The sequence below is a fragment of the Calonectris borealis genome, chromosome 6, assembly GCF_964195595.1.
Source record: "Calonectris borealis chromosome 6, bCalBor7.hap1.2, whole genome shotgun sequence".
Taxonomy (NCBI): Eukaryota; Metazoa; Chordata; class Aves; order Procellariiformes; family Procellariidae; genus Calonectris; species Calonectris borealis.
In genome coordinates this window covers 29443208-29466418 of record NC_134317.1, presented here as the reverse complement: position 1 = coordinate 29466418, position 23211 = coordinate 29443208, and the positions used below count along the sequence as shown (strand labels likewise).

The window sequence follows — 23211 nt, the reverse complement described above, 5'->3', positions numbered from 1 at the left end:
TTACTCTACTGTACATATTTCCCAATAAATTATTTTCTTTCAGATGCAGATTTTCTTCTGGAAAAGCAAAGCAGGGCTGTTTCCTCTGCACTGAGTTTTTTTTGCTGTAAGCACAGCCAACTCGTCTGGCTTGGGTTAGTTTGTCAGGCATATTTTGGGAACGGTTTGAGAATTAATTCTGTTTTAAAGACTATAATCACCTTTTTGGCCCCTAAAACCGGTTCAGGATTTTTGTGCCAGGCCAGCAATAAAACAGCTTTTGCGCACGTCAAAGGCTTGTTCTAGACAAGCAAAAAGACGGTGGAGATAAAATCTGTCTTTCTTGCAATCCATACCCACAAAGCAACTGATTCATAAGTGACTGCAACTTGTCCCTGTCTGTAACGATGGCACAGCCCCAGCCTGCACTGCACAGGAACGCCGGCCCTGGGGGCTGCATGCTTTGACTCCGTATCGCTTTCAGGTGCCAGTAAAACTCTTGGTGTTGGTTACCTACGCTCGCAGATGGCTCAAGGCTTCTCAGCAGTGAAGGCAAAAGATGTGTGTTTGAAGGTCACCGTGGCTTTGGGGACACCAGAGATCAGGGGGAACCAGGGATGAAAGAGGCAGTCAGCAAAGGGGACTTTGTGGTGTCAGTGGTACCCAGGGAGGTGAAGGGAGGCATGTGGGGAGGAGGCCATGGCATTTCGGTGACAAGATGTGATCTAGGGGAGGGTGCGGTGATGGGTGAGGAGTGTCTGTCCCTCCCCATGCTGGTTGATGGGTTTCCTCACAACTCCTACTTGCCCTTCTGCTTCCTCCCTCAGGCACCGGTAGCTTTGTGCTGCAAACAGGTCCTGACTCTGGGCTCAGTGGAGGGGTGTCACAAGCCTGGGATGCAAAATGGAAATTGGGGAGCAGCGGTCAGCGTATCAGAAAGTGCCACCTTCTTTGTTGGTACGTGAATTTCACACATTGGGGACAATTCCCTCTTCTCTCCACCACATATTTCCTGCTCAGGTCTGACACTCCCCCCACCTTCCCCTTCCCAACCTACTTTAATTTCTCATCCCTTTTCCTCTGCTCCAGTTGCCTCTCCCTGTCATTTCCCACTCTCCCCCCCCCGCCTCCTTCCTGATTCCCAGAGCAATCCTATCTCTCCGGTTGCCTGTATCAGGCACTCGGTTCCAGCCCATGGGGAAAAACAGCGGCAGAGCAGCCCTCCCCGGAGCAGATCCTGTGCTTGGGAAGTAGGATCGCTTCTCAGTCTCATTTGTTTCCACACTTTCCCAAGCCATGCCTCAGCGCCTCCGCACCTCCTCTGCAGGGACGAGCGCACCAAGCACAGTGAGCCTGAGCAACCTCCTCAGGAGGCCTCCAGAGCCTTTGAGCCAGAGGCCTCTGGGGCTTATTAAAAGCCCTGAACGCCTTCTGGGAGGCTGCAGGAGCAGCCCAGCTCCACTCCAATCTTGATAATGGCATTTTGCTTCCCAAAAGCCTCCCAAGTAGCGCAGCTGCCACAGTCCTCACCCCTGAGAGGCTGCTATGCTTGGCTCCCAGGTAGTGCTCAACTGCTGCCACATTGCAGCAGGTCACTGCATTTCTGCTGGGGTGAGTAACCCGCTGCTGAGACCCTCCATGGGGAAAGGCACTACATCCCATGCTGCTTACAGCAGAATACAGGTCTCATGAGAGCGTAGTCTGGTTCATTAAAATCAATTAACAGTCAAATATGCCACATACTTCTTTACGCAGACACAGCAGTGACTGCAAAACAGATCTTAACTCGAGCCCAGGTCCCAGGGAAGCGAGTGCTGCCGTGGGGAAACCACGGAAGACCACCGCCAAGGCAGAAGGAGCACCTTCTGAAACTGTGGTCACTGAGTTTCCAGCTTTTAATACACTTCCAGTTTGTCTTTTGCCACTTTTTGTGCAACTTCAGCAGAAGGAGAAACTGAGGTATCAGTGTTTTATTTCTCCAGTTTTTAGCTATGAGCGCAAATTATGATCCGATAACTTTTAAAATTGGCATCTACGCGAATTATAATTTAATACATGCTAAAATCGTCTCAGAGTTGCCCAGAACTGTCTTGGCCATAAATACCAAGATTTGCATTCAAAATGTTTTGGAGTGCAGTACACGTTTATTTCTACTGAACCATTACTACAATTTCTGCTATATCTTGTGTTGTAAACCTTCTGCACTTTTCTGTCCTTCTGTTTTGTTCTTTTACTCTTTCCTTTTTCTTTGTAGTAAAACAAAATTTTCATCTCAGAAAGGCTACATTCTTCCTTCTCCCTGTTCTATTGAGTTTTCACTTAGATATCCGCTATTTTGAAAATTACTTCATCTAACATAACAGTCTTGCCTGAATCTCAACGTGCTCTGCAACCCATAGGTCTGATCCTACAAAGATTTATGCTTGCGCATAATCTGGAGTATGAAAAGTAGCGTCATCAGCTTCAGTGAAATGACCCACGTACCTCTAGTTAAGTACCTGTGTAAAACTTTCAAGGAGTCCTAAATCTCTGGCAAGATAGCGCTGCAGCCATCTCGCTGAAATATAGCCTCAGCTGGTTGGACCTGGTACCTGCTATACGGACGCAGAACATCTCGGTTGTTACCGACAGCAAGAGAAGAGCTCGATGTTGAGATGAAACTGTCTGGGGAACGTTAGCAATGAACATGCAGTTGCCTAAGCTGAAATTCGTCGAGATGACAAGGGACTTCTCTCTCGCTTCTCCTTTCAATCAGGGCTATGAAATCAGGACTCCGGCTCTACAACTGAAGACAATGCAGATTTGAGAGGCAATCAAGTTAAGCCCTGTAATGTTTTTTTTCTACAAGGCAGCACATGGCTGTTGTGGGTTTGTTTTTTTTTGGTTTTTTTTTTGTTTTTTTTTTTTTTTAAAAAGTCACCTTACCAATTCTGATCCAGCCTGATCACGCATGATCTTCTAATATCAAATCACATCCAGGGGTGAGGTGACTTTGTAGATACAAAGAAGAGAAAGACTCTACATACAAATACATAATCATATATAGTCTTAAAGCCTTTATTTTAATGCAAAATAAAACAGGTAAAATTTATATAGCCATATGTAACAAAAGATCAAAATCTTTGATGTGGTACTAGAAAAAAACCTCTCAAATTGTGTGTTGAATTTCTCCCTCAAAACAATCACGCATGATTTTTTAAATCAGTTTCACTTAAATACACAGGTATTGTCAGGATCACAAACACCTCTCTCTCCCCCACAATAACCGAATAGTGTCTTATAAAGCCTTCTCTTCTACGCAGATAGTGAACAGCGCTTCCGATTTTGCACGTAAGGCTTAGAGACTCTGCAGAACAACTGTGACGGAGAGCACAGGTGTAGGGCCTTTTGGAAGTGCAAAGCAGCCCCTGCTCAGAGCAGAGTGTCAGGATGTGGCCCTGGCAGAGCAGGCGGTAGGATTCACTCACAGCACTAACCCTCTGATAAACAAATCTGTGATGGCTGGGAGGAGGAGGTAGCACAATTCATCCGTAAAAAAATTAGGCAGCATGTGAAGCTATTTCTAGATCAGGAAGCTGGAGTGAATTGGAATTCAGGGCTGCATGCACTTTTTCGAGGCAGGAGCCTTTTTTTTTTTAATCCTTAGTTCCCCTTTTTTCCCTCCACAAAGGGCAATTGATATTTCTTTATGCATTTGAGGGGTGCCTAGAGACTTCTGCATCATAATATATCACAGTGGTAACGTCTGCTCGCAGGCCAAGATCATGGCTCACTAGTGGGTGGTCACTCAGAAAATCCACAGGCTCTTTTTCTATCTCTTAATCTTTCAACTGCTGGGCCCGGCTGGCCCCGCGCCAGAGCCAGAAATGCAGGCTGCACGCCACCAGCTCAGGAAATCAAAGCTTCCAGCTTCACGTGAGAGCGGGCCTCTCTCCCGCTTGTCTTGACTCCTGTTCTCACGCACACTTATGGCACGCTGCTCCTGTGGCAAACCCAAACTCTCCCTTCACACCCGCTACGTCAGTAACTTTACTGCCGGACTGGCACATTTTGGATGAGGGAGTGCGAGGCAATTACGTGTCAAGAGCATTTCAGACTCATAATTTTCCCAAACATATGGACATATGGGGAAAAGAACAACTTGTTACTTAACGGCTCTTTTGGATTTTGCAAGTGTGTATTTTCAACCGTCAGTTGTAGCACCTCGTGAATTCTGCACGGTACATATTTTTCCACAATATGGTGCTAAAATCATACATTTTACACTGCAGAGAAGCTGACTATATATACTGTAGTTACACATTATACTTTTGAAAATATCGTACCTCTACCAGATATTAAACCAGCAAATAGCAATTTTCTCCCAGAACAATGGCACCAGAGATTGATGAGATGCTCTGTAATACTTTTTGGTCTTGTTCCCCCAGCTAGGTCAGACTGTTCTTCCTCCTTAGCTCCTCACCTGTAGGATGCATCCATAGATTATACTTGTAGCACTTTTTTTTGAAGCTCTGTACTGATCTAACAGCAGAAGCATCATTTAATAACCTTGTGGGTAAGATTAACAGCTCAGAAGGTGTTCGTTTGATCTGTCCGCCTCAACCGAGTGGAGCCCATGCAGTCAAGGGGAGCTCTTAAGGAGAGATTCAGGTTACAGGGAGACAATTGTGCAGGTCCTTCAAAGGCTATAAATAACCCAGGAGCTGTTTCCATCCAGATTTTATTTGGCCCTGGCTCTTGAAATACTGTAAGTAAGTTCTGTTCACGGTGCTGTGATGCCATTTGAAGGGTTAGTTGAGAGTGATTTATAAAGGCAGTAGCTTATATTCAGAGCTGTTCTTAATTGTGGCCTGGCTTGATAAAGCCACTGTCGCAAACATATTAGTTTCTTTACAGCTGGATCAAATGTATCAGGGGTTATATTTCAAGGAGGGAAAGGAAAGTATTTTAATTTGTTTTCGCTTCACTTTCAGTGGGCCTTCATAATACCAGCGGCTACCCTGTGGCTGCCAAGTCCTGGCTGAGTATCCTACAGCATCTAAAACTCTTTGAGAGAAGTACAAGGCTGTGTACAGCACGTACACGACAGGCAGAGTTTCCTTGGGGAATGCGCCTTATTTATGGAGGGTACCGAGAGACATCCAGCTTTACATCCAACCCTCCCTCCAGAGATTTTTCCCTCCTACATTACTAGGGAAGAGGGCAGAAAGAAATGGAACAAGAACCGAACACACTTGCTTCATAATCGGTTGCATTCCTCTCCCTCTCTCCCTCCCACCAATGCTTCCTCCTGACTGGATTTAGAGCTGCGCCTGCCCCTGCCCCAGGGAGTCCAGCCCTGTATCTGAATCACGGAGATGTTCCCTCACTGCCCCAAAGCTGTCTCCTCTCCCCTGCTTCCCAGCCCGGCTGGTGGGTAGAGATCGGCATGAATGCAAATGCTAGAGCCTGCCGGCCAGCCGGGCAGCTGCACGTGCTCCCCGTGCCTCACAGTTAGGCCAGTCTCTCACCAGCATTAGCAGCACAGAAGAAACATTGGCTGGGATTAAATGCTGCTTCTCATCAGGGCCATTACCTACCGGCAGTGGCCCCTGGAAAGCAGCAGCACACAGACCCACGCTGCCCTGCGCCTAACGGACCTCTTACTCTAACGAGACCTTTTCTCAGGGATATCTAGTAAAGGGGCACGCTCCTAGCAGGACAAACCTTCCCGGTGATATTTAATACCTGGGAAGTGACCTATGTGATTTAATCTGTTGCATACCAAAGGTGTCAAAAAGACATCAAAGAAATCTTTGTGCTTAATCCTTGGCCAGGTCACAGTCTCTCCCTGATGAGGAGAGGAGCCCAAACGGTTTAATAACACTCTCAAAAGGCAGAAGTCGAGGAATTAAGGACACTTGGAAACTTCACAAAATATATTTCTAGGTGGCAAGACTGTATGGTTTCTCTGTGACAAAATCCTTGAGACAAATCTCTGAGCACCCACAGCCCTTTTGGGCCAGGTAGCACAGGTCCCCGTGGCTGGGGACATGCTTTTCTGACCTCCTCCCAGGCTGGCTGGCTGCAGAGCAAGCTCAGGCTGTGCGGAGCAAAGAGTCAGGCACGTACCCCACCACCCTGTCCGCCCATGGCTCTGCTGCGCTGCTGGCCCCCCCTCCCCACCCACACCTTCTCTCTTCCTATGCACTGCTGCAAATAACTTGCTACAAACAGCTATTCTCTCCTCTTCCTCCTGGGCCCCAGGGTCTTGAAGCCCTCCCTGTTGCTTTCCGTGTCTTTTCCCTCACCCCTTGCTGGGAAAAGTCCCTTTTCCCCGCTGGCCTGATGGCCCCTGGCTGCAGGAACTCGAGTGGTTTGGCACTTGGCACCGGCCTGGCGCTGCCCAAGGCTGAGCTTCACTTGGGGGACCGAGGGTGGGCCCCGCACCGAGAGGTGCCTTCACGCGGTGGCAGGCTCGTGAGGGCTGGGCACGCCGCTGGCAGGCACTTGGCTGTAACCCCGGCCAGAGCGGGCTGGGAAGGGGCTGCCCTGCCGGAGCCAAGGCAGCACCTGATACAGTAACTTAATATGAGTTATGGAGTCCATGCCTGCGGTCACCTCCTCAGCCACTTCTTATAGGCCAGCTCCACTGAAACCCCCAGAGCGACACTTCTTGACAGCAGCTGAGGATCTGATCTCCAGGGTTTACATTTAAAGAGTGCACAGGGTATAACTAAGAAACGCTCACAAGCACACACACACACCCCTACAGACACACACTTCTCAGGTGGCTGCCTGCCTTGTCCTCTGTGAGCCTGCCCAAGCATGGCGGATGAAGCTTTTTGCCTTACTCCAAATGCAGCAGGTGCAATAAGAGGAGAATCTTGCTACACAAACTGCAAAAAATGAAGGCTACAAGATAAATGCTGCCACCACCAAACAGAAAGAGGAAGACAGAGGCCAGATTACAAACCTGGAATTGCAGCATCCTTAAAGCACAGAGCTGCTGGTCTGAACGTGCCTGGAATGCGGCCACTACCTCCGTGGCAGTCCCTTGTCAACTCACGATCACACACTGGATTACGCAAGATCCCCAGCTCTGCACAAAGTCTGTACTGCATGCTGTGTTCTCACTTGCAGGCTCTACAACAGCACTCTGAAGTAAACTCTGGTGACACGACTGCCCCTATACATACAGCTACGTACTGTATAGGTGTAACCAGATTCGGTAAATAGCCCTGAGGTGTATTAAGTGTTGCGCTTCATTTCCAGCAGCCACTTTCTATTTTTAAAAGAAATTAAAAAATACTCAACTGTCTGGTACCTCATGTACTCAAAACACATCGTACCTCACGTGGCTTTAGTTCGCCTGTTAGAAAGCACCTACGCTGAGCCCAGCTCAGTCAGAACGACTCCAGGTCTCGTGTGCCATTCTTACAGGCAGCTACGCTTGGGAACAACTCTACAAGGATGACGTCCGACGGGATTCCTCCCGGGCTGTGCTGGCAAGTCCAGTGCGTGGCTATACAGCTGCAGTCATGGGGTTCTTCTGCCTGGGATCCTGTTGCCTGTACCGGTACTGGTCTGGACTGGTCCCACGGTGTCGGACAATTTCATTATAAGCTGGTGCTCGGTGGGACTGAGGAGGGGAAGGTGGCACGTCCTGCCGGAGGGGTCCTTTATGCTGGCTGGTGACAGGCTGGGCTGGGTAGTACTGGGGATACCTCAATTCTGCCACTCTTGTGTCCGGCGCACGAATGTAGTTCCCCTTAGATGGGTGGACAACAGGCTGTCCTCCTTGGTAGTAGGGAAGATCTCTCTCTTTGTATATTACTCGTGGCCCTGTTAAATATTCCAGTGGCTCTGCAGGTCCACGCCTGAGAAGGAAAAACATAATAAAGCACATAAAAAGGCTGTCTACTATCCCAGCGACACATTATTGTACTCACAATCTATGTTTACTTTGGGAAAGGAAATACCACCTCAAGCATGCCAGGTCCAGATGAATCAAAAGAACTTTTGAAGGGTAACAAGCCTCCCACCTGCACGCTACAAAAGTCTGTAACACCCAGGACGCTGGAGGAAGGGTCCAGCGCACATCACAGCCCTTTTACAATGGGGGAGGCACTGGAGCCCTTCAGCTCCCAAAGTCAGCCTCCTGTGATCCATTTGCCATAATGGAAACAAAGCTCCTTTAAACAATGCATGTTTGACTGAATCTTATCTAGCCTGAGGATAAACAGATGAGTTGCGTCTGCAAGTCTGCAAATCCCATAAGCTTTACGGGCACAAATATTCACGCTTTCCAAGCCATTTCCCACTATTTTTTCTCCTAGCATGTCAAGACTGTAAAACTTTCCAAACACCATAGCTGGAAAAACTGGAACTCCTGGAAGAAACACTAGGGATGTCAGGCTACAATACCTGTGTTTAATGGGCGAGCTGCCAACGGGGTTTCAAAAAAACTCCTGTGATCTAGAAGGCCTGATATTACAACAGCCCTGTAACTTGTCTGCATCAGTACCGATCTGACAAGCTCTAGTTCATGTGAAAGGCAACATGTGAACATGTCATCCCTGAGGATGTGGCACGGAGCCCTCTCTGTAGCTTTCTGCATCTTAATTCCATGATTTACACTAATGAAGCATTGATATTTTTTCCTAGTACAGCTTAACTTGTGATACTTTTGAAATGGCAAAAATAATTGTTCTCACAGACATGTCACCAAGGCATCCCCAAAAGTTCAACTCAATTAGGAGTTTTTGCCAGTCTGATTGCAAATGTCTTGGCACTTCGGGCAAAATCTCTCATTGTCTGCAGAGGAAGCTTCTCTCCAAGCGAGAGCTGAAGGAAGACGGCAGGGTTTTGACCCAAAACAGGGGCTGAAAGTATAAATCAATTACACCTGCTCTGTGGCTTTGGGACTGAACTCATCAACTGTTTAAATATTTTTTGCATAGATTTATTAAAAAAGTCATCATTCTGGTACAGCAGATCAGGTGTTCACAATTTGTCAATGCTTCTCTTTTGTTCACACAGGGATTTTACAAGCATGCTCCCCCTTTCTTAATCTGGGCTCCCAGACTCCACTGGAACTTGTTTTGATGAAGTAAAACAAAACATGTGGTTTTCTGCTGCACTCGTTTAAGCCCATGGGGTAAATCATGGACATAGGCAATGAACAAACATTATCTGCCTTGAAATGAACCTACAATTCTCCCCCTGGAATAACTTAGTGCAAATGTTTCCTGTTTAAAATGGAAAGAGCAAAAGGAAGAATTCCAGGCCTTGGACTTTTAGGACCCTATGCTCCCCAGAGACTTTTTGCTTTAAAAACAGAACATTATAAAAGACAGGCACTCCTGGCTTTTTCCCCTCCCGCCGCCCCTCTCTCCTGGTGAGACAGTCCAGACAAAGTGCTGAAGGGCCTGAAGCCACCCTCTGAGATACTAAAAGGACTCTTAACCGCATGTGTTGAGACAACTGCTGTCTCTGCTCACACACCTATGCCTTGCAACAAAGCCTAATTTCCACAGCACGCCGAAGAGTTGCTCCACGTATTTCTATACGAAGACTTGTTCACTAGTCAGTCCCATCACACTCAGCTTTTAATTCCTCTGTGTGCAAAAATGCACTTCCAATCATAAAAGGCTTCTGCGGAACTGGTTTGTGTCAAGTAGCAAACCAACAGGAACAAATGTCAAACCTACACCCATCACCTTTTAATATAAGGATAACGCTCAAAATCCTGTATATTAGATTATATAAGATGTTCTCATTGGCAGCTATAATCAATCAAATTCTTGTGGATCACATTAAAAAGGGACTGAGCTTGGAACCTGATCCAGAATTCACTGAAGAGTCAGGTAGCTTTTGGACAGAGCCGTAACTGTGAAATTTAATTACTCTAAAATAACAAATTCAAGAATAATTCATACCAAAATGACTGTTGAGGGGACTGAGCCACCAGCATCATCTACTGAGCCTTCAGCACACGGCTCATCCCTCAACTCACACGAGAGATCTGGATGTTGCAGGGAAAGAGGGGGATGTGTTTTGCCATCCAGCCAAAAGCCTTGTTTCCAGGAAAGTTCAGCCGGTCCAGTTCTAGGAGACAGTGTGACACTGCTGCCACAGAAGCTGTGACTGTGCAGAGGTTAGCGCATTCACGCAGCTTTGACCTAGGACTGTGCAGTGAAGACGAGCCTGAGCAATCAAAGCACAAGCGTGCCAGACCTGAGGCATGTAGGCAAGCTGCTTGAGCTTGTGCCATCAGGTCTTCATTGCTGTTACCTATGCTACAAAACTAAATACACCATTGGTTCACTTACAGCTGATACCATCTCTGGTTGTGTAGACAAACTGCAGAGGCACATGCGGGAAGGGCAAAAGCTTTCTTTAAAAAATAAAGGAATATCCCAGCTGTTCACTCTCAGCACCAGTTTCCCTTCTCTGAGGGTGAAACATCCATAGGTGGTATCATTCTCGAGTGTCTTCCCCAGAGTCAGGGCTTAGCAGCTAGGAGGAGAGATTGTACGCGGAGATGAGGCTTGAATCCACTTCACATGGATCCTTTAGGAAAGTCCCAGGAAGACAGAAGGCATGTGAGGTTTTTTAGCAGCCTTGGCAATAATACAAGCAGTGACCTAACCAATGATTACCAGAACTCTCGCATGAGTAAAACCTTGGGAAACCCTGGTAACTGCCCAAAAGGCTGCGCCCGGGCAGCATCACCGGGGGAAATTTCATGAAAGATATGCTCGTGGCTGCACCACACTCTCCAGCTCACCTCCCTTGGTGATCCCAGTGGGTGTTACGCGTGCAGATACACACTCCACAATGACACTCTTCTTCCCTTTTATGACCAGCACTGCATGTTGAAGCTGAGTTATTTCCCGAGGGTTCATTCTTCCCCACCTACCAGCCATGCCTGGTGAAGTTTGTTCTTAGGGAGCGGCTCACAGTGCAAGCAACCAGCCTGGGGAGTCTCCATGAACCTCTGACATGAACCCCCATCTGACAAGGCTTAAAATACAGGAAAAAACAGCCCTTCCCTCCCCAGGTGTGTCAAATTAACCATCCGAAAGTCAATCTTTTTAAGGTAGAAGGAACACCTACAGATACCAAGCTCTGGCTGTAGAAATGCTGTCACTGTTAGGAGTAAGTCTGGGACACTGGGGGCAGCTCCCGGCAGGAAGAGCAGGGCTCCTCTGAAGGAACACCATTTTCACTTGATAGCTCATGGTGTAAAAGTATATGCTGTTGTTTCCTTAAAGAAATTGCCATAACTCAAACCAAACACTTTCTACTTGGCAGCCCCTTGTAGATGCTATGCTTGTTTCCGCAAGAAGCAAAACAACCCCTGCCTTTTCACTCGGCAGACATTGCCACCTCTGAGGAGGCCCTAATGAAATTCTTCTCCCCTCCCTTGCTGTTTTTGTTGGCTCCTGATGAGTTCAGAGTTCACAGGGCCATATCACACCTCCCAAGTGACCCACAGTTTGGGGGTCAAACCAATAACCTCAAGTGGAAAATCAGTGACCCAGGGGAGTGATCAAGAATCCACAAATTGGGTCAAGCAGGTCCAGCCACTCAAAAGGACCAGGCCAGGAGCGTGCCCTCTGAAAGGACATGCTGAGTAGGAGCTGCTCTGACCGTCAGCTGTTTTCCAGATTTTTGGCCAGTTGTTTGACCTGGGGGTCCAGTGAAATTAATGGCAGGCAGAAGGTAGGGAAGCTGACACAACATCCTGGGAAGGAACTGATCTCAGAGCTCAAAAAGTGGTTTTGCTGATAGTTCAGCTCTGCTGGCTCCCGCTGGAAGATGCATCACTGATGCAGGTCTAGCTAAAAGCAGAGGCTGCTGCTGAAGGAAGCAGTGGAAGGAAGGGAGGCAGAAGCACCAGGTTCAAGAAAGGCAGTGTGAAAATGCACTCCTCAAAAATGTCATGAGCAAGATGTCCCTTAAAATGTTGATTTTATTGTGAGGAAACAAAATCTCACCTTCCCCTGCAGAGAAATTATAGATCACACACACAGGTAGACAGGTAGCTGCAAACATGTTTCGCCATATCATTTCATACGCTGGTTAGCAGCTCTACTGGTTTATCTTCTAAATGATTCACCAGGTAAGAACTGTGATCCATTTTGAGCTTTATAAGCACAAAGTAGCCTTGTCCAAATAAAGCAGGTACCTTGTGACTGATGTTAAATTAACAGTACATGTTGTTATTTTCTCTATGACAAGTAAAGCCTGAAGTAGTTTGTTTTTCTATCTCTGCTTTATTTATATTCCAAGCACAAAGAATGTAAAATCTAGTATTTTCTCGCTTTGCTGCAGAATTTTTAAGAGCTTCTAGGTTTATTTAAAACTGAACCAAAGGATTCAGAATACTTAAGAAAGGCTTTTTTTACCCAAAATGTTATTTAGTCATTGAAGTTAAACAGGTATCTGTAGGTTTCAAAAAAACCTAACTAAAACACTTTTTGCTTTTTGCAGTTCCCTCCTCTTTTTTTTAAAAAAAGCCCCCATTTCAGTAATTCTTCAGTTGTGGGGAATCTCACAGGGTAGACTGGCCAAAATACCTGATGCTTCGAAAAACATCGAGAAAAAAATAATTTCATTTCAGGTTTATTGTGTTTCATTGTTAACCCCCATTTGCAGGTCACCTTTAACATCAGCCACAAGACACGTGCTTGGGTTATCTGAAAGGAAAGGAAAGCAAAATGACGGTCTGGCTGTTCACGCTGTGCCCCATCATGTTGGGGGTTTGGATTTCATCGTGACAAAGAGTTTTTCTTGCCTCTGTTCTATAGGGAGAATCACAGAGATCACCCTCTTAGTACCTGGTAAAAATCAAGGATGGGAATGCTCTCTTCTTACATCACTGTCTCCTTCTTGCTGCTGAGGGAATATTTTGCAAGGGATATAATCTCATATGAAAAACTGCCTTCGTACTTTGTCAGGGAGTACTTCTTGAAATAAACTTCAAAGACAGCCACAGACTAAGTGGCAAATGGAAAGCCCACATCTGGCTGCAGTCTCTTTCATGTCTAAGCAAGACATACAGAGGCTCTGGGTGATGGCATCAGGCAGCTCAGGCTGTGATTAAAGAACAGGAGAAAGCAACAAGGTCCTATCTGTGTCCAAGTTCTCACTGAAGAACTCTATTGTATGCATCGTGATTGCACGCTGTTTGTTCTCAGCCAGAGGATCTACTTTTAAAGAAGAAAGGAGAAGCTGATGTAAGAATTAAATTATGCAAACAAACAATCTTACAGTATCAAATATATTATACTGTGTCTTTATAAAGCTCTTCTCAACATACACTAAAAACAACTGACTGAAAAGACCATGTAGTCCCTATCTCTCCAGATACAGTATTAAAGATACCGCAGTGCTGTTTGTAGTCAGTGGCACTAAGAACTTCTGTTGCTTAATATTCAATGTGCATATAACTTAAAAAAAAAAAAAAAATTTTTTAAATCACTACAGATTTAAAAAAAAAATCACTGCATGACTCTGTGCTTCATTAAAGTCTGTCTCTGTAACTTAATAGGCGAGATACTCCTATAACAAATATTCTTTACCGTTTCAGACCAATACTTCTTATAACTGATGATGGGTTTTGCATTTGAAAAGCCACTGGAAATCAAATTTGGTATCTCAGCACTGGGAAGAATCTGCAGCACAAGGAAGTGCTCAGTGGCTGCTGTCTGTGAGAGAGGCTTGTACCTCTCAGAAGAAGGCAGATGTCTAGCAATGTCATACTAACCTCAAACACACCACACACAGATTATTTATGGGCTGAGCTGGTGGAGGTGCTTTCTTCTCCTGTTCTTTTATCAACAATACAAGGCTAAAAAATCAGATAACGTAAACGAATACAATCCCTGGCTCTCATGTAGCACACGCCATGCAGAGCGAGCTGTTTTTAGTTTGAGGACTGTGTTTGGAATTCCTTCAGTGTCAGGTTTCCAGTTACCAGACCCTCATCCCTGGGCCAGGCACGACTGTGGTTGTATATTGCAGAACACTCTGCAATGTATATTACATAGCTTTGACTTCTATAGGCTTTGCAGACCCATAAAAATAATGATCATTTCATGACCTGTGTTAGTGGGGGAAAAAAAGAGCTGAAAAATCTCTATCTCCCCTTTTTCAAGAATTCCTATTTGTTTTGGATTTGGAGAAGGAGAGATCCATACAAGTTTGTTTGAAATTCAAGCAAGAGTACATTTCAGATGCAATGCAGGCAGGCCTGATTCTCTTCCCTTGCATGCAGTTTTGCAAAGTTTAACTGTGGCCTTGACTGGTCCGAACGTAAGAGCTTATATACATAGTTCGTCTCTCTCTACAGTATTACGGCTTGGAATATTTAGAAACAAAGCAAAAGCACCACAGTCCCAGAAGGTAAGTGCACAGACATGTTTACATTACTCTAGTTGAAGTCTAGCCTTAAAGCGGCTGGAGAACAAAGTCCTTTACTGTTTGCAGAGGGCCACATTTTGGGAGATGTTGAGCCCCAGCAGCTCCCTGGCCAGTTCTTAGCAATTGGAGACATTTAGGTGTCCCACTTGTTTTTACATCCAGGACCAAGCGTAAAGTTTAGTCAGATACTACCTTTCCATGCAGATAGGCAGACTGCAGAAACAACTGTAAGTTAGGAAAACAGTAGTCTGACAGGTTTAAAACTTTACCATATATAAGATTTCTTATGACAGCATGAACAGTCTATTTTGCATAGGAGCAAATTGATTGTTCTCAATCCCTAACGGAGCAAACTATATCACAGATTGGTTAACATCAGAATTTCGAGTGTCATTTCATTAAACCCCCTCCCATCAGCAACAAAGCCATAAAACATTGTCTTGTTCCTTTGCTCCAGCATCAGTTTATTTTCCACAGCAGATCTCAGACCAGCTTCTGATAATCCCATCCTGCAGGCAAAGCTCCCCTTTCTTTCCTTCCCTAAATCCAACCTATAGATATAGGAACTGCGATAATCAGGATTAAAACCCTCAAATCAACAGCAACAAAAACCCGAATATGCTAGCCGGTGCTCTATAAATGCCCAATAAGCATTCAAAACAACTAGTCCAATAATCCTTCCTACTCAATTCCTCACTTGTTTTGTTCATATGCTTTCAGGCATGGTACATCTCTTCTACCAGGAGGCATAAAATAAAGTAGCACCTATTGAACAAGACATTGCTATTCTGTGATCTCTTCGAGCTTAAAGGGGTCTTAAGAAGATTGGTACTTTAAGTAGCGAGTCATTACAACATGTGTCATTTCATATGTTACTCATTATTCAACACAACATAATACCGTGCGAGTCATTAACCTCTTGGCATTGGCAACCTACTCTCAATGCTAAGCAGTCATGCTTGTTGCTCAGGAACCCCCATGCTCTGTTGGGGAGAGACCTGGATGAGATTTTAAGGTCCCTTTGGTCTTTTGTTTTGCAGATCAGCAGGGGCCAAAAGCTCTTCCCATAGACTAAAAGAGTTCTTGGCCTGTGGTCTCTTGCGTCACATTTCCGAGACGATGCTGGCTAAATTACATTGGAGGGGAGAAAACTTCTTTTTAAAGGACGTATGCATCTTAAGCCAGCAAGAAAAGCAAATGTTTAGGCTTCTCAGCTGAATTTTGCATTTCAATGCAGACTCAAACTAATATGAAGAAGTACTGAACGCATGCAGAACTGCCACTACCGGGGCGAGATGCTAAAGTGAAATATCTCTTACGGTAATATTTGTACTGCATTACTGTGCAGTAGCTCCAATGGACATGGGGACCCTGCTATCCCTGCCATGAGAAGAGCCAGCTACTTCCCTCAAGAGCAGGCAAGCAATGAGAAGGGAGAGGGACGCAGAGAGGTGAGATCTCAACGCTGGCCCCAGCACAGCAGCAGCACAAAAGCCAGAAATACTATCCAGATCTCTTTGTCTCACCCTAACCTCTACTGCAGATCTCTGCTTTTTTGGAGGCTATCAGGGTGGAAATTAAAGGTCCTGTGGTGGTTCAGGAGATTTTAATTTGATTTAGAAGAAATTCTCTTGCCATAATCCCTCTGCAGAAGGAAACAAACACACTGCTCAGGCTCCAGGAGAGCTCCTCCCGAGCAAGGAAGCCTCCTCCCTTCGCCTATCCATTCATGGCACTACTGCTATCCACGCCGTTCTTGTAAAATGCTTTCAAAGACACATAAACCCAAATTCTACCCTGTTCTCATTTTTCACGTGAAATGAATTTAAAGCATGGTGATTATTCAGCTGTGCTGTTCAAATGATTTTCAACAAATAACAGAAGTCATTAAAAGAATCTTCCTAAGCAATAACAACCTGGGCCCAGGTCTTTACTATTCAGCCGCTGGGATCTTAACACGCTGTCTGATCTTTAGTGAGCTAGTAAAAACCTGTAAGAAGTGGTTATTAATGTTATTACCAAGCTTTTAGGCTTTTTTTTTTTAAAGCATCTCTCATTTAAATTAAAGCATTCCTTGCAGCGTTTTCTCCCATTGCTATGATAAAGCACGGCTGTCAGTTCTGTCTCTGATGGCACAAACTGGGTAGTAAAACCATGTTTCAATAAAAAAGGAAAATAATTTTTGAAACTGATTATAGCTGGTTATTTTTCCCTCCATTTCGTTTCTTTCTGCGTCCAGACATTCTGTTAAACTCACTGGGATGTGCCATTCCCTTTTTACCCCTTTGCAACAAAAGCAAAGCTCAAGATCCAGCGGAGAAGGATGGCTGCTTTTTGGGGGTGAGGGGGACCTTAAAAACAAGCAGCTCTTATTTCTTTCTTCAGGCAATATTTCAGTCCCCATTGTTCCCCTGTACATTGCTCATGTACTGATTTGCTCCTAAACAGCGCAAACAGCCTGTAAGTACATCCTCCCCCCTATATTTTCTTTTGTTAGAACCATTCATTTCTATACAGGCATTAGATTATAGATTTCCTGGCTTGCCGCACTCCATTAACACTCTGGTAACCACCCCTTTTCCAGCCAGCCATTAAACACCACCTTTAATAATTGAGATTTAAAGGCTCAGGGCATGATAAACAGCTGAAGTTATAACTTTACAGCTGCCTCTACAGAAGTGTGTAAATCTCCAGATTTGGATAGGCAAATCAGTTAATTAGACTTGCATTAAGTCACAAACTTTGCGGGTGCTCTGACAGCAGACGTCCTGAAGTTGAGCTTTAAATAACAAGGGTCAAACCCCTCAATCCCACCGGGCTAGGAGAGACGGAAATGTCCCACCCGGTGCCCGGAGAGCAGTAGCACTGGCTGCAGCTGCTGTGACTTGCAGGCGGCCGCGAGCGCCCTGCGACTGCAGCCCATTCCAGCTGTGTTTATGCTGGCTTCTTCCTTAAGAGCTTCTACAGTTACACGAACATCAGTGCAGCTGCAGCAAGCGGAGCGACTGCCGACTGGACATGCTCTACCTGCTGCCCATGGTGGAGACAACCCTGGTTTTACCACCCTGCATTTCCCGCCTGCCAGGACACAGGTTGCTCTTTCAAAGCGGGGCCCCTGCAAGTCACGGGGCTGAGCGCAGCTTCCCCCAGTCCCTACCTGCGGCTGAGGAAATTCTACATGGATGGCCCTGAGTCACTGCTAGCCTGTAAATGTTCAAAGCTGGTGAGATTCGGAGCTGCAGGCCAGTGGCCTCTTTAGGGACATGGGTAGTAAGAGGTTAACCTTCAGTCGTGAGGCCCAAGTGCCTGTGCTCCATCTCTGCATGAGTTATCTCCCTGTTGCTGCATTTAAAAATACTGTATGTAATTAACTGTTATCAGGTTGTTAAGCAGTGTGCTGAAGTGTGAACTTATCATTCAATTGTTTCCTTTATTTACAAAGTCCCTGCCATTCTCTGAGGCGGCAGCCTGGGACAGGCTGTTGACTTGCTCAGATGAGGAGGGTTTAGCACACCAGATTCTGGCAGCAGAAGCAGATTCTGGAGAGGTGAGACACAGCTGTGAATCTGCTTGGTTCCTCAAACACCCCCTCAACACGCCCTGCAGAATAGCTGTGTGCAAATGAGACACACACACACGTGCCACTGCTACCAAATACATCGCTGTAACATTGCTTTGAGACCTGAAACTGCACAGCACTGAAGAAATGCACAATACAGCTCCCAACCACTGTAACCCAGCCTTATGGGCATAGGTGGAGTTTTTACGCATATATATGGCACGAACTTTAATGCCTATAGATATATACAAGCTATGTGGTCCATTCACAGATGAAGATGACATAACTGCTGACTTTCATGCACTTCTGCGCTCAGTTCTTCCCCTTCCCCTCTTCCTTTGCTGGACTTTGTTTCTTTAAGAAAAACAAATCTGGAAGTCAGTGCACATCATGTTAGACCACAGGCTGGAGACGGGAGGACGTGACAACAGGGCAAGATGCCACATCCCCTGCTGTCCTATCTACCTCCCTCCACAAGGCCCAGGTTTGGTCTCCTGGAGCCCATGGCTCCCACCACTTTCTTTGCCACTTTCCCCTCCTGGCCTGGCTACTGTTCTCTTCTTCGCTTTCTTCCCCAGCTGCACCAGCTCTGGCAATGCCTGCAAGGAGTCCAAGATTACATGAGACATCATCAGATCTATGTGATTTTCCTCCATGCATTCCTGGTCTGGGGCAGCACCATGCATCAGCAGGACTTACTAGGATGGTCCCTGGGCATGCAGCATCCTTTGCTCTTTGGGAACTGGTGCAGTCATCAATATCCCAGATCTATGTGCATCCCCCCCCAAGACTTGTAATAGAGGAGATATGTAGCTTCTAAACAAATTTCTTCTTTGCCATCTGCACACCATGCTGCATGCCAGATGACAAGATAAAATTTGCGACAGCAAAGTTCTTGGAGCTCAGCAACCTTCTAGAGAGAGCAAGCACAACCTGTGGCAACACAGTTGTATCAGCTTAGTCATGTACCTAGAACAAAAGACATCCGGATGCTGAAGCTGGAAGAGGGAGCACACAGCAGAAGACAGAAAAAAATGTTTTAAAGACACACCAACACACAGCATCCCTGAGCAACGGGAAAGCGATGCCAACAGCTGGGAATTAGTGATACCTTACAGAGGTGACAGCACAGCAGTTGGAAGACAGGGACAAGCCAATATTGAGACAGAGATAGGCTTTGGACAGCATCACCAGGTATAGACTTTAATTTCTTTTGAACACATATATACATCATGTGTCAAAGACTACCACGTGCAGTAGAGTCTTATGTGCAAGATGTGTGCTGTCAGTAGCTTCAGCTTAAATTATGATGAACACCACCGCAATCAGAGAGGCACCCCTGCTCCACCCAGGAAGGCTACTACATGCCATCAGTGAGAAAAAGAAAAGCAATAGCACTTCCCAATCTGAGCCTGGTAAGAGCCTGGCAAAGATTCCAGACAGCATGTCTCAATTTGGCTGGGGGGAAAAAATAATTAAATAAAAACACCCTCTAACTTGAAACAATCTTTTACATAATGAATCAATCAAACAATTATCTTTGCTCTAGTATGTTCAAATCAAGGGAATCATCATTGAAAATAACAACCAATTTATATAGCTCATTTAAAGCCACAGTAAGCTAGGCTGCTGATTCACTAATGAACAATAAAGGTCACCACTACAATATCATTCTAAGTATTTTCAGACTGTGCGGTGTGATAGACTTGAAGTGGCATGTTCATAAAAAACCCATCAAGATACTTTGCAGAGGGAAGTAAAGATGGAAAGAGATCTGTGCTCTGCCTAGATACCAGACTGAGAAGAGGGAGTAACTCAATGCGATGAGGAACTTTGTGCCCCAGAGTCATCCGGCCTCAGCCAAAGCCTCTGGATGTCAATGGAAGCATTTCAATGAGCTTTGGATTAGGCTCTTGTATAGGAGAATGGTATCTGAAAGGGGAGGAGAGGGCAGGGAGAGAATGAGACATCTGCATCCTGGAATGAAGTCAGGAAGTTAAGGCCCGACAGCCTTAGACAGCAAATAAATAGCTAGAGTACTAGATGTGGGTTGCTGAAATGCCTCGCTCCACGTGGAAACATTCCTTTTCAATTGTGTCTTTCAGGTATTCAGAGAAAAGACTGACCAAACTGCAGTATTTTTTACTTTTTGAGTGCTCAAGATCTAGAGAGGGGTACATATATGCCATTACTAAGAAACAAGACATTCTACCAGATGAATAGCACACCTCTGCTACACGGATGTTACATCTACAATTACCAACAGCGTGGCAACTGGGGCAATGCGGCAGAGTGTGCCCTGAATTGCAGCATCACGTCTTTGACTGTTACCAGAACCAGATGCTTCAGAGGAAGCTGCAGTTAATCGGCAATTAATAGTTTCCATAGGCCTCACAGCATAGAAGCAACCTCCCCTTTCCTCCCCAGAAGCTAACTCAAAACAAAGCAACTATTGGTCTAAGTCCAGGTTTGCAGAAAGATGCAGGCTTCAGAAACACAAAACGCTCGATGGCATGTCTGTACATACAGATGTTGATATAAAAAAATAAAAACCATAATATTTAACCTTGACAAACCTACTATTTAAATCCCATAGGAAAAAAGCACAATATAGTGGAAAGCCTGTGGTGAGTTGAGAATGATGTCTTTTCCAAACCTCGATGTTAAAACTTTAATGCTGAGTTGAGTTTCTCTCTAACAAAAATATGTGTAATTCTACTTCCAGTAAAAGGGGATTTTCTTTAAAAGAACTTTGCAACATTTCAAAGACCTCTCTTTTTTTAATGATCAAAAAGTAAAAGGGAGAAATTTCGTATCATATCAAGCAGCTACAATATAAACCATTATTCAAGAAGAACATTCCAGTTTCTAAGTCAGAAAAGCACAAAGCAGCAATACCATTCTAAGGATGCAAAATGGTCTCCGTATACTAAAGTCCCTTCAAAAACTTATAAAACTTGTGGTATAAACTAGTACAACTGAAAATGAAATGTCTAAGAAGGAAAAGATCAGGGTTAAGGGTTCTGTATTGATTTTTTTTTCCCACATTGGGATTAAAGTGATTTCAGCTGGGACCCAGCATTACAGATGTAATTATAATTTCCATTTATATTTTTAGACTGTGTACAAAGAAGTGTAATAATGGACAGCTGAACATTTTCCGTTGTCCATTAAAAAGAAAATGTTTCTGATGAAATCTCTGTAAGACCAAGGACCACTGCAGTAATCTCTCAATAACAGAGCTTTCTTCAGATGTTTGGTGACGAGAGAGAAGGGAGAGCTGTCAGCCCTTCACACAAAGAAATCAAACCAAAATGACATTAAGGTTGTTATTCCCCTCAATAATACTAAAGAGATTTCAAGTTAAGATCAATAACAAGTCTCTTCAAAGAAAAAGAGATTATTCATTAAATAACCTTTCTTGATATTATTTACAGGATATTTAACAAAAAACATTGCATAAGGCAACATTAATGAGGCATCATTTAAACCACAGAAAGTGCAGGGAGTGAAAAAGTGGAATTTCTCTAAATACCACTGACTGTCTGCCATCCTTCCCCCATGCTTTACAATGCACGTTTTAGTCCAGGTTTCCTGGAGGCCTCTGATAGATAGGCAAATGATTGCTATTGAAAAGCAAAATGTATTCAAGGTAAAGCAGGTGCTTAAGTGCTGTGATGGATCTGGGCCTAAAAATTCAAGTTGTAAACCCCAACTCAATTTCAACCAACTAATTGAATTAGTCTTTTTTTTTAAAAAAAATTCCCTTTCGTTTCAAACCGATCTGCTCTGTGCTTTCTGCCATAAAGCGTGGTGCAGTCAGCACCGCAGCACAGCCTGCACCTCCGAGCTGCTTCCACGCTGGAATGGGGGCTGCAGCACACCACGCGGTAAAGAGATCCTTACAGAAAACGCTCAAAACCAGGCAGCCTAAATTCAGCCTAATTCCCTAGTCAGTGAGAAACCCGGATGCCTTCAGAGACCCCTACAAAGCTAATTAGAGGACTACAGAAGTTGAGTCAGCCAGCAAGAAACAGTACGCACAGCAAAGTCACATAGGCTTTCTGAGCGCAGCTACTAGGATCCTTAAAGCTTTTAACTGATTTTGAAATCTTTAATCGCTGAACGTATAGTTGTAAAGTGTGTTTGCTGTTTGAGGATCTTTGGAAGAAAGACTGCTAGTACGTCCTTTCTGCTACTCGTTTTGTCCCAGCTGTTGTTTTGGGTGGTTGATTTCAGTTCAAGAGCATATCACTATTACCTCTTTAAGAAAGCAAAACAAAGGGAAAAACTGTGACCGTACCATGCTTCTAAAAATACATTTTTTTATACTGAAGACATTTCAGTTCTCAGTAAACAAATATTCCTTTTCTTTAAAGCATAGCATCTCAGATCGAGCTAAAATTCATAACAAAAATGCTAAGTGAGGGACCAAAACCTGGTGACACATGGGTATGTACAACAGTACACTAACACCTAGATCCAAGCAAAAAGCCATTCACATGGATTTTCAACTGTGAAATCCTGCTGAGATTGGTTTTGCTTGCCAGATTGTCTCATGATCTACAACAGACTGCTCTCAAAGTACTTCCCTTCACCTGGAAAACGAAGGCTATTTTTCTTCTTTAAATGAAGAAAAGTGCCAGCTACTCAATATCCAAGGACCCCCGTTGGCTCGGGGTTTTACTTGATAACCTGGGCCGGGTTTTGTTCACACGTTTACCACCCTCTCTCTCCGCCCTTGGCTGGAACTGGCTGCCAATTTCCAAGGTGCTGTCTCAGACTATCTAAAGCACAGATCCAATCTCCTTGCTGAATTACATCTGGAGTGCAACAAAAATGGCAGATAACTCACTTTCTATTGAAGTTAACACACTCCTCTTGCTTCCCACGTATGTTATACAGTGGACGTGTTTGCATGTTCTGCTCTGTTTTTTCAGCTGTTGCAAGTGCATGAGCTATCAATTACTCTGTGCGCAGAGAGAGGACGGTGACTTGAGGAACAGCTTCCAGTTTACATGACTCCTCACCTCATCACCGCTCGAACATTTAAATGAATATTGTTGGGCAAGAGGTCTGAAGCAGAGAGATTCCTTAGGCGCCCTCTCCCCCGCCATTTCTCCCCTCATTGAATGGTTAATCAGAGCAGAATAACTCTTTAAAACTAGTATTTATTCAAACAGCTGTAGGATCCCATCTGCTCACCCAGAACAGAGCGCTGAACTAGTGGAGGCCACACCGATACCAGACAGAAGCCAGCA

At 44.9% G+C, this 23211-nt stretch overlaps 1 protein-coding gene across 2 annotated transcripts in view; it reads right to left on the bottom strand.

The window, feature by feature from the left end:
* Positions 1-3020: 3020 nt before the first annotated feature.
* PARD3B (par-3 family cell polarity regulator beta) overlaps positions 3021-23211 on the bottom strand; it is a 433243-nt gene continuing 413052 nt past the window's right edge. For both annotated transcript variants that reach the window (XM_075153452.1, XM_075153453.1), the window contains one exon: positions 3021-7838. In XM_075153452.1, the coding sequence (XP_075009553.1) occupies positions 7484-7838 (355 nt within the window). In that variant the 3' untranslated portion in view covers positions 3021-7483. The remainder of the gene's footprint in view (positions 7839-23211) is intronic.